At 39.7% G+C, this 12,445-nt stretch overlaps 2 protein-coding genes across 2 annotated transcripts in view; both read right to left on the bottom strand.

Annotated features, from left to right (window-relative positions):
• LOC103045667 (ephrin type-A receptor 5) overlaps window positions 1-12,445 on the bottom strand; it is a 382,833-nt gene that overhangs the window by 114,575 nt on the left and 255,813 nt on the right. The window lies entirely within an intron of this gene.
• The window catches only part of lpar1 (lysophosphatidic acid receptor 1), a 31,971-nt gene that overhangs the window by 2,971 nt on the left and 16,555 nt on the right, over window positions 1-12,445 (bottom strand). The window contains exon 2 of the mRNA XM_007254077.4: window positions 7,780-8,533. Coding sequence (XP_007254139.1) covers window positions 7,780-8,515 — 736 coding nt within the window. The 5' untranslated portion in view covers window positions 8,516-8,533. The remainder of the gene's footprint in view (window positions 1-7,779; window positions 8,534-12,445) is intronic.

Here is a 12,445-nt window from a genome sequence, read left to right on the forward strand (position 1 = left end):
AGTCCACCACTGCCAAGAATGGAAATGTGACACAGAATCAGGAAGCCCTACACTGTATTTATCATATTTTTCGCACACTTAAAATCCCAGTTTTTTTCCCAGTACGTCAGTGCGCCTCATGATCTGGTGCACCTTATGTATGAATTTTATCAGTCAGGTATTAAGAAGCAGTAAAGCCACTCAGCTGAAGTGCAGCATTATACAGAAGTTTTAGATTAGTTCTACAGCAGTATTAGCATTACCCGCTAAGCGCTAGCTCTTTCGTGGCCTGTAGCATGCTGCTAATCTCGGCTAGCACTGCTGGAGCAGCATTAGCACAAGTGCTAGCAGTTATCCGCTAATGCTACTGCTTCAGCTTTAGTGAAAATCTGGAAATCTAAGCTTACTGTAAACAAACGGAAGTGCTAAAATCACCCTGAGAATTACAGTTTTGTTTACTTGCCTTATGTATAAAAACAGACCGGAAAATAGATGTATATTAATAGTGCGCCTTATAATCCAGTGCGCCTTATAGTGTGAAAAATACAGTACCTTAATAATCTGAGGCAATTTGTATTTCAAATTTAGATAACTCACAAAAACAAATTAGGTGAAGAAAGATATATATATATAGATACCTGCTATTGAGAGAACAGTATAGAGCACACAGCCAACAGAGAGTTAGCAGCACAGAAAATGATTTGGTTTGTAAATGGTTTGTAGCGTTTGACTCAATAATGCACAAAAAAAACATGAGTTTTTAGCTGGTAATTTTCCCACAACCATGCAGAACCTAAAACACTCACATATACAGGGGTTGGACAATGAAACTGAACACCTGTAATTGTTTATAAGTGTAACAATGCTTTCGTACAGTATAGCATAAAAAAAAAAAAATAATGATTTCTGGGAGAAAATTAAGAAGAGGCAACATAGAAAACTGTTGGGACCACAAAACTCTCCAGCACTCCAGCACAGTCTGTGCAGTACAGCTACATTTAGAACACACACACACACACACACACACTCACAAAAGTGTAAAGGTTGATCAGTGTTAATGGCCTGATGTTGTAACACTTATAATAACACAGAGCTGAGAACTGTAGAAAGCTGTCTAGCTTCATAGAAGAGCAGCTCCCCTGCTCACACCCCCCATTTCCAGATGGTCTCTTTTACTTTCAAGCTGAGAAAGTATTTAAACTGGCAGCTGCTCAAAGCTCTGCATTGAGTCTGAGCAAGATTTCAATTTATTACTTCCTCTAAGGTATATTAACACAATTTGGCACAATGAAGCGGCTGTTCCTGCAGAGTGAGAATGGAGTTCAAGGAGTGATATACGTCTTTGGTGATGGTGGAAATGGTGGGTGTTGGTGTTAGTGTGAATGCTGACTGGTGAATGCTGGCTCTTTCATGGTCTGGGTAATAATGTGTCATGTACCTTGACAGATATAAGAAATGGTACAAGCGGTTAGATGTTAAAATAAAAGCGTGATGTGTCACCTAGCTTAACAAAGAGCTTGTGTATTCTAAAATATAAAGTTTCCATGCCCACACTTAGTTTCTAACTTAGATAGCAAGAAAGAAGTAATTTTGTTAGCCATTCACACGTTTGATGGTGGCAGAGAATAACCCTTCGCACAAAAGCAATTGGGGTTTTGGTGGGAAAGAAGAACTTAGATTTGACACATTTTTTCATCTGTTTTTAGGGTCATGACTACATTTCTGGTTACAAGAAGCATTATAACAATTATTTTAATGACTTATCATACATTTTATAAACATGTTAACCTCAATATTAGGAAAACAAAACTTTTTCTTTCAAAGAAAGATTAGCGTGAGTAAGCCAGTACGTGCTTTTGTTTTATTTATGTTTTTTTTTTTTTTTTTTAGGATATTTTAAAACTCCCCAGTCCATTTTAAGTTTGCTGTTGTTTAAAAAGATTTAATTAAATTACTATGTTATTATGTTATCGTTTAATCAGTATGATAAAATGCTCTTGAAATTACAATCATATAGAAAAGGATCAAAATTATTCTAGCACAATATATCTTCATAACAAAAATAGTTGTGACAAGCCATCTGGTGCTAGATCCATGGAACCATCAGTTCACTTAAGACTTTGGCCTGTCATCAACTATCTGTGAGTAATCCAGCTAGGAAAAAAGTGTTAGCATCTCAGCTAACCCTTTTTATTCAAAAAACATTGTAGCTCTAAAGCAACCAAACCTAGCTGTTACTATAATGGCTTAACCTCCTCTATGGCATGGTGTTGCCCTTAGGCAACAAACCATTTTGATGACTACACTGTTCATAAACTGTTTTATTTGTAAATAAGCACATTTTAATGCCTGTTTTGTTTTAATTTTCTCCTTAAAAACAGACACAAAGCAACATAATGCAATGAGATTACAAGGCAGTGTTTTGATGGATGCATTTATTAACAGGGATCCACAGGCTCCTAAAAAGTGGTCTGGAGAGTTAAGAAAAACTAAAGTATTTTTTTTTAGTAATTTACCAAATGTAAGGAATTTCTAAGGACTTATTGAGGACCTGCAGACACTCTGAACTAAAAAAAGACAGATTTGCACTCAAACCACAGAGACACCATAATACATGGATCATCAAACGTGATTAAACTAGAACTTGTAGTACTTCAGCGAATTACTCAGAGCTATTCTGGGACTATTAAGACACATTTCCTAGTGATAACAGACAGTCTGAAAATAAAAAAGCTATATTTCACAATATTCTGGTTTTGGCAACGCGCTAAAAGCAGACACAGCCAAGCGTCTGCGGTGTGAGGAGTGTGCAGACGTGGATTGGAGGGAAGTGGATGGTCAGGGGGTGCAGCAGAGCCTCACTGAGATGCCAATACCTGTGAAAGTGTTTAGCACATGCCTTGCGAGCTTTCACGCCAACTCGAGACTCCACTCTGTGGCAAAAGGACGAGGGTCGTTTGCTCTGGATTACTCATCCAGACGCTCTTTCTCAAGCTGCTGCAGTCCAGCCTGGATTTCACTCACTCTGGATAATCTGTGAAATCATGGCGAATGACCCCTGCCTCTATTTTCTGCTCCACTGCAAAGCAATCTTGAGGTATAGACGATGGTGTGAGTCAACCGTTCATGAGACTGTTCAGAAGCCCTTTTTTCTCACAGTCCAAAATCGTCTCAATCATTTTAGCATTCATGTGGTGATGAATTAAATATGAGCCTATTATAGCATATTACAGCTCATTAAATGAGCTTTTGTATGTACTTGGAGAGTGTGCAAATGTGCAATAACTGTGGCATGTAAAACAGTAGCTCCCAAAAGTAAAATAGACATATTAGGATATACAAATTTGCAATACTGTATTGATTATTTAAAATATATATATTCACGCTTGTGGTTGTAATGTGACAAAATATGGAGAAGTCCAAGGGGTATGAATACTTTTGCAAGCCACTATTTATGGTTGTCTTGTCTTTTTTTATTATTTAACTGAAGTTTATTTGGTGTGTATTTATTGGTATCAGTGCTTTTCTAAAGGTTTTTAAACTATTTAACAACAATGAATGAATGAATGAATGGCAGTTAAAAAAAAGGCAATTGTGAAATATATGGTATAATGGGTTCCTGAAATCATATTATGTTGGAACCCATCCCTAGAATGCCCAGCTGTTTATGTATTTATGCTTTATAAGAAGAGTCTTGATTGTACCCATTTAGGGGATAATCTAAAACATCTAAATGCTTCCTAGAAAAAAACTCCTGTTTTTCTTTTTCTTGAATCAAATGAGCAATTTCTGGGTCATAATTAAGCTCTAACAATAGTTAACAGCCTAAGGTATGCAGTGTAAAATATCATCATTGCAGTATGGTAGTTAGTCATGACAGCACACACGTCTGTCAGCAGATTGTAAACTAGTGTCCATAACCCAGGGAATGTGCTATTTATGCAGCCTGATGATGCAGATGCTCCGAGATTCATGTTATTTTCCATCTCTGATAGAGCTTCCCTGGAGAAATCAGGAATAACCCAGCTGCAGCCTCTGGAGAGTCAGAACCTGCCTGCTCATCTGTGCAGCAGATGTGGAACGTCACTCTGAAACGAACAGTCGCACTACAAAGCCACCGGGTGCATCACTTCTGAGATGTCTTTCAGCATGGAGTCGTTTCTCCTATAAACCTTAAACTGAGAACGTATGAACTAATCTAATCTCACACATGCAAAGTGGACACAGAAAGGAGTACTGTTCCATGACTATTGCCATGTCCCATAAAACCTAAACTGACTGATACCTTAGCAACCATCACCTACACCCTAGCAGCTGTTTGAAAACCATCTAGCAACAACTTGGACACCAATTAGGAAATGCCATGGCACACAACCCTATTCCACCGCAGCAACATAGCTAACCCCTTTGTTACTAACATTTTACCATAGCAACTTCCTGCCAACATATTAGCAACAGCACCATACCATTCTAACCACCTAGCCACAACTATGCAACCAACACCTCTATCATAGCAGCACATACGGTAAGTTACAACCTGACTATTACCTAATAACACCTTAAACACCAACCTATTACCAAAGCAACTTTCTAGCAACTCCTTAGAAACTGCCTAGCAACAGCCTAGCAACCAACATCTATTCTGTAGCAACACACAAGCAACAACTTAGCAACATCTTAGCAGTCTATTAGCAACATTTCAGCAACCACCTACTACCATAGTAACCCTATCCATAGCAACCACCTGGCAGCATATTAGTGAAACTCCTTACCATTGTAACCTCCAAGCAACACCTTAGAGACTGCCTAGCAACCAAAACCTATATCATAGTAACATATAATGTAAATAACCATCTGGCAACAACTTAGCAATTACCTAGCAACACCTTAACATCAACCTATTACCAAAGCAACTGCCTGGCAACACCCTCATAACCAACACATGTTCAACAGAAACACCTCAGCAACCACCTTAAATACATAACTTTTACCACTGCAACCACCTGGCAGCATATTAACAAAATTCCTTACCATTATAACCACCAAGTTGCATCTTAGAAACTGTCTAGCAACACCCTAGCACCAACATCTATACCAGAGCAACACATAAGTAACCACCTGGCAACAATTTAGCAATTACCTAGAAACACCTTAACAACAACCTATTACCAAACAACTGCCTAGCAACCACTTAGCAGCCTACTATCAACACTTCAGAAACCACCTACTACCATAGTAACCCTATCCACAACAACACCGCAACACCTTAGTGACAAAACTGCAACCACCTGGCAGCATATTAGCAAAACTCTTTACCATTGTAACCACCAAGTTTCAGCTTAGGAACTGCCTAGCAACACCCTAGCAACCAATATCTATATCATAGCAACACATACTATAAATACATTCAGCATTTCCAAGTTTAACGTCCAACATTTTTGGAACGTTTAATAAACATTAAACGTTTTTTTTTTATCAAATACTTTTTAAATTATAATCACAACTTATTAAACCTTTAGCTCTGATTTTATGTTTTAATATATTAAAAAATAAAAATGATAAGGTTTTTATGGGATATTTTATTGGATTTTATCCAAATACATAATTAAAAAACAATACATTTAATTTTTATGCACTATATATACAGTATATATTGTACATACCAATATATATTTACTCCTTGGATGTTTGGATGGATGGCTATTAAGCTTTAAGCTTTAAGTTTAACCTAAGCTTATAATACGATGCTCTGTAAACAAGTCTGAAATGACTGTATATGTAAACCATACGTTCACACTCGCACACACTCAGCGTCAGTATAATGGTAATAGAGTTTCCTCTCTGTGGAGTGACAGCACTACCTAAGAACCGTGTGTGTTCCTGCCTTGCCCCGGTCCACTGCTCGCCACTCCCCCCCGGAGCACCGCTCCTAAACAACAGCGCCACTGTTTCCCACCGCCGTCAGCGGCTCTGGGGTCCGTCTCAGTGACTGGGGTCCTTTCTCTGGGCCCAGCTTTCGCTGAGGGGAGCCGGCAGGGCGTGACGCTGACGCAGTGCAAGGCAAACACTGGAACTGGCGACAAGACCGCGACGACAGACCCTCAGCTGTAGAGCACTCAACGGCTGCATTGTTCCAGCGGCCTAGACCTGGCACAACACTGTAACAAGATCACGCAGTGTTCGGTGGTGTAAGATATGGAGGTAGCTGCTGAACGGGTGAATGCTTCAGTGAGGTGAAAAAAAAAGAAAAAAAGAAACGGCATTAAGAGGAGTAAGGTGAGGAGTAAGGTGAGGATTCGGCGCTGCACTGCTCACTGAACTATCTACTGTAAACACAGCCAAGGCCAAGGCTCGGCTCGGGACAGGGATTCGTGGAAATCTAAGCACTGTGTTTTGTGAGAACTGCCATCACAGATGATAAATAGACCCCAAGGACAGATCCCTACGACAATGTGACATCACTGCAATAAAGGGACTAAAAAAAAAAAAAAACAACACAGCCCAAGCATATGCATTCCATCACTGGCAGGGCTTTGTTGAAGGTACCACATAAGAGGAAATGGAGCCACCAGTGGGACTACACTGAACTTTTTCAATGTTCCCAGCTATTATTTGATACATCAAAAAAACACATGTGTTTAAGAAGTGTTTAATAACTCCCATCATAATAGATTCATATGGATCATAATCTAGTAATTGACAAAGCCATGAATCAGTTCACGCACCCCATTTTTTATTAAAGCAGTGATGAATTTATGAATCTCTAGGGTCAAATTTCACATTTGGAACTTTCGTCAAAAGTCAGCAGCAGGAGTGACCAATCCTTGTCTTAAGAGATCCACCACCCATAAGAATTGACTTTACAGAATGACTCCATAAGATGCTCCTGTAGGTCTCAGAAGTTAGATATTGATTGCAGATAAAGGTTTATAAGTAGTAGATCACAAATAAATCTACCTATTCATCCAACTGTCCATCCATCTATTCATTAATCCATCAATCCATCCATTCATCCAACTGTGCAGCCATCTATCTAGATGATCTGAATCATCTGTCTATCATCTGTATATTGTATTACTAGAAACAAAACCCATAAATACACAGAGCTGTTATCTAATTAGAACCACTTCATATTTATTCATTCATTCATCCATCCATCCATCTAGCCAGCTGACTTAGATGTTCCTTAAGGTCTTCTTGGTGGGTCACCAGTGCCAGAACCCAACAATTCAATGGCAAATATGTTATCAACATACATAAGACACTCTCATATGTATCAATTCCTTCATCAATCCATACATTCATCTATAAATTAATCTGTCAATCCATCCATTCATCTAGCGAGCTGACTAGTCAGGTGGTCTTTACTATCTGGGTTCAAATGTGTCAGAATAGGGTTGGACATAAACTTGCTAGATAGTAGAACACCAATCTATCTATCTATCCCTTTTGTCATCTGGCTCAAATGCTTCAACAGATCTTTAGATCTCCATTTATTAATCTAAACACCTATTATCCATCCATTCATCCTATTCTTTTGGGATGCATTGGAAAGTTAGGGGCGAGGTGGTGATCACTCAAAATCCTGACCTTGCTATTACCCCACCTTTCTTTTTTTCCAAATTAAATCTAATCCTAACAGAAATGCTCCAAAATCTAGTAGAAATCCTTGTTTCCCTGGACAGCAGAGACAGTTACTCCAACAAAAGCTCTTTGTTATACCCTTGATTTTGTTAGAAATGAACTGAAAGTGTATGAAAATTTCTCCCACCAATAAAAACAAAGCAGAGATGAACTCACCTAGTACAATCACCACCGTCTTCAGCAAGCTCATCATGGTGTCCCTGTTCCTCCGCTGGCCCGAGCTGTGGCGCGACATCCTCATGGTACGCTGGCGGACGTACATGAATATGTGAGCGTACAGGACCACCATGACCACGAAGGTCACCAGGTTGAAGATGGCCCAGAAGACGAGGTACGAGTTGCTGTAGAGTGGCGCCATGCTGGAGCAGCTCTCGATGGCACAGATGCAGTTCCAGCCCACGCTGGGGATGGCTCCCATGATGATGGACATGGTCCAGATGATCATGATGACGACCACCACACGCCGGTTGCTCATGCGGGTGTGGAGCTGCATGCGGAAGACCGTTATGTGGCGCTCGATGGCGATGGCCAGCAGATTAGCCACCGAGGCTGTTAGGCTAGTGTCAATGAGGCCCTGGCGGAGCAGCCACGTGCTAACGGTTAGCCGCCGCGTATTGGGACCAGTGTTAAACATCAAATAGAAATAAGCCAGTCCGGCGAAAAAGTCCGCTGCTGCTAGGTTCGCCATCAGATAATAGATGGGGAAATGGAAGCGGCGGTTGATGTATATGGCTACCATCACCAGCAGGTTAGCCAGCATGATGAAAATACATACTGTAATCCCAAGTCCCATCACCAGCTTGCTGACTGTATTCCACTCAGTGGCCAGGTACTTCCCACTTTTATTGTAAAAGAAGGCGATGGTCTCGTTGAAGTAGCACTGTTCTTCCATCTTGAAGGTTAGAAATTTCTGAAAATACAATGAAAATCAATGAAAATAAAATTAGTAGAATTCACAATCTCAAACTGGTTTTCTCATTACGAGCAAGAGAAACATGGCTGATCTCAGATTTGTTTGTTAGGGCTGGGCAATTAATCAAAAACAAATCGAAACTGATATACAAAACATTTATACAACAAAATTTTGCTTGTGATTTATTTATTTTTTTAATACCTTCCTCGGTGTGTGTGTGTTCGAGGAAAGTTTTATTCTGTTTTATTACGTTTTCCCTGATTAGTTGATTAAACTAACAACTAATTTATATATATATTTTATATATTGTACAGAGAATAACTGTGCACGGTCTGCATCCCAAACCACACACTTCTTCCCTTCACTTACTACATCAATTAACCTGTCTCTATTGGTTGTGCACATATTTGAATGCATGTGATTTTTGTGTAGTAGTGTACCGTTCAGCATTCATTTACCAACTAATGTATTGATTATTAGTCAGATGCTTGTACTTCCAGTTACATAGCATTTGAACTGCAGAGTAATCCATGGCTGTGTCCGAAATTACACTTCAAATTACACTTCAATTAATTTACACATCAATTAATGAACACATTTCTAATGGTTATGCCCTTGTTTTAACCATTTTTTAGTGATGTTGAGTTTGAGGTTTGGGACATGGTGGACCCTGTTTTTACCAGGAATGGTCATCCAACCATTGTCTTAAAAAAGATGCAATCCTGCTAGTGCAAGTCATAGAACCAGTGGGCATAAGCAAAGGCCAGAGGGTATATCAGTCATTTTTGGCTGAAGCAAATCATACAAGTGCTTTTTTCCGGCATGTAGGGGGCTCACCGTGGTCGCTGCACATGTTTTGGCTGTCCAGCATTTGATTCTCATAGAGCAAAAAGTATGATGCTTAAATTTTGCAGCTGAATTAAAGTAAAGACTTACAAAAAACTAATACTTTAGTAAAGATACACAATGATACTTTTACTCTATATTGCTTAAACTGGCCTAAAAGTGATTAATTGAGCAATTGAGCTTAGAACATTACAGGGAACAGTACATTTACACAAGATGCATTTTTAATTGCTTATAGATTTAAACAATAGAAAAAAGAGAAAGTGTCCCTTTTTGTCTGTCAAAAGTAGTTCCATATATTGTGAGAAAATCGAATCATAAGCAGACTGCATCAGTACACCCCTAATCAATCTACATATTTCCACATTGAAAAGTTCAGTCTGTGAAATGAAAGCAACATGGAGAAGAACTCAAACACTGAGCCAACTGAGCAACTCGAGCAGCTTGTACCATATACAAATGATGAATCACTTGTTCATTAAAATTATCGTTCATTTATCGTAATCATGGTGAAATGTTTAATAAATAGTGATATATATTTATTTTGGATTAAAATGCCCAGCCATAGTGACAGCAATGCTCATTTTTAAAGGGCCTTATTCTCAAATTGTTCTTTTTAAAGAAGAAATTTCTTCTAAAAACCTGCTTAAAGCCCATATTTTTCTTGCAGAACTGTGGGTGATTCTGCAGTTTAAAAGATCTTGTGACCCTTACATAGCCTTTTTTACAAAAATGAATTTAAGAAAATCCACAAAAAGACATTGGTGAATGAGGCCCAACATAATTATGCAGTCATATGCCGTACGCTCCACAAGTAAGCCATAGGATTTTCCAGTTCGCCTACTTTGACATGAAGCATATGTCCAAATCAGGAATCTCTCGAGACCAACCTATTTCACAGGGACATACATCTGGACACACTAACACAGTTACCATTATTATTAAGCATTACCTGTTACAACAAACAGCAGTGTAGGAGCTGAAGGTGTGAAGTGAACTCGGACGGATATTACACAGGCGCACAGGCCTGACCTTTCCCCATCTGCTCTGAGTTTAATTAGTGGTCCATCCCATAATGGTGAAAGCTAAGGCCGTTCAAACAAGCAGCGCAGCTAGTGGCTAGCAGAAACTCACAAAAGCTGACACACTGGCACTTTGTAATGCCGGCTGCAGACGCTCTCAGCCAGCTATTAGTCACATCAGTGCCAGGCCTCATTTGAATTGGCTGATTCTCTCCTCTCTGAAACACCCAGTACAGGAAATGGGCCTCTGGGTCTCGCCTGAGCTGAATGTGTTTCTGTAATTTAAACCTGATCATGTGTTCGCGAGAAAGCACTGAACTTCACTACAATTTACTTATGTTGCAAGACGGACACACAGCATGAGAGCATTCGTCTGCAGAGCGTCTGGCTTAGCAAAAAATGCCTTCTGCAAGAAATTTAGCTGCATTTAGTTTGAAATTTACATGTTTCTATGCAGATTCATAAATAAGGAGGGCTGATATTTAACTAGGGAGAGGAATATACAGGTCCACATTATTGAAAGCTTTCTATTTGTCATAATATACTAAATAGTTAAAAAGGTTTTAATAGTTTTAAAATTGTATAATTTAATGTTGCAGTTAAAATCCTAGTACTACAACAGTAAAAGGAAACAAATATATATATATATATTTTTATTTGTGTAAATATCTGTTCTGCTTTGTGATTGGTGAAAGAAGTCACATGTGAGTTGACAGGAAGTGCAAGAGTTTTCGGAGCACTAAATGCGGCTGCCTTAAGCAGTAGTGAATAAACAGCACTTCAAGTTGGTAATCTGTCTCCATCCTGCTTTCTTTTTGATAGAAGAGTGATCCCACCACCTTATATCGAACCCAAGACTTACATAATGAATATAGTTTATAAAATTTTATACATTTGGGAGCCCTTTATTTCTTTCTTACACACCAAATAATGTATTTTTATGGCAGACTGTCCCACCCATGCAATTGCTACTCAGCTGTATATCCCTTATAGGTGATGTCACAATGCAAGGAGGGTGAAGACTAGCACATGCCTCCTCCGATACATGTGAAGTCAGCCACTGCCTCTTTTCAAACTGCTGCTAGCATCACAGCACAGCGCACTCAAAGGAAATCGCAGTGACAGCGATGTTTTGATACATCAGCTCACAGACGCAGCCTTGTGCTGATCAACATCACCTTAGGAGTGATGAGGGGAAAGAGCGCCTCTATCCACCCAGAGGACCCAGAGAGAAAGCAAGGCCAATTGTGCTGTCTCAGGGCTCCAGCAGCTAATGGCAAGCTGTATGACTGGGATTCAAACCAGCAATCTCTCCTACTAACTACTAATATTTTAAATAAAGTAATGACTCAGTTGTTCTAATTGAATTTAGCTAAATGTTTAAGTTTTAAATGGGGAGAAAAAATGCAACCAGCTCACACACAGCCAATTGTCTCTTATCAGCTGTTACCAACTCGAAAGTCAAGCGAAAGTAAAAGACCTTTCCGCGCCTTTTGTGTTTGGTCCCAAACCTATCGTTAGCGGTGGCAGCGAGACAGATCCTGGCATTGTGCGCATGTGTTTTATCATATAGCCTCAGGCCTCTGATCTCATTGGGCTGAAGGCACCGAACAAAAAGTGGTCTGTGCACAGACGTCTGTGAACTTCCTTCTCCCATTGAAAAGTGCGCTAGGAGAAAGAGCATGTGTTTCCCCCCGTCGATCTGACGAGACCACCCGGCAGACTTCTGCTCTCGCTCTGGAAAAAAAACAACACGACTTCGGCATTATCGCTGCACCCATCCACAATGGATAAGGAGACGCTGAAGGAAATTCCAGCAGGGCCTCCAGTGTCAGCTCGATAACACTGTAGCCTTGTGGTCTTATCGAGCAGGCTGCAACTTCTACTGTGAAACTTGCATGACCGTAAATAAAGGCTCGAGGTCTAAAGACACTTTAGTTATCTTTGCTGTGCAGGACATGAAGGGTGCTAATTCAAACTTCACCAGCTTATTTACAGCTAGCCTTCTTGAATGGTGCTAGACACTAGGCATGCTTTGCAA

The sequence above is a fragment of the Astyanax mexicanus genome, chromosome 20 (assembly GCF_023375975.1).
Source record: "Astyanax mexicanus isolate ESR-SI-001 chromosome 20, AstMex3_surface, whole genome shotgun sequence".
Classification (NCBI taxonomy): Eukaryota; Metazoa; Chordata; class Actinopteri; order Characiformes; family Acestrorhamphidae; genus Astyanax; species Astyanax mexicanus.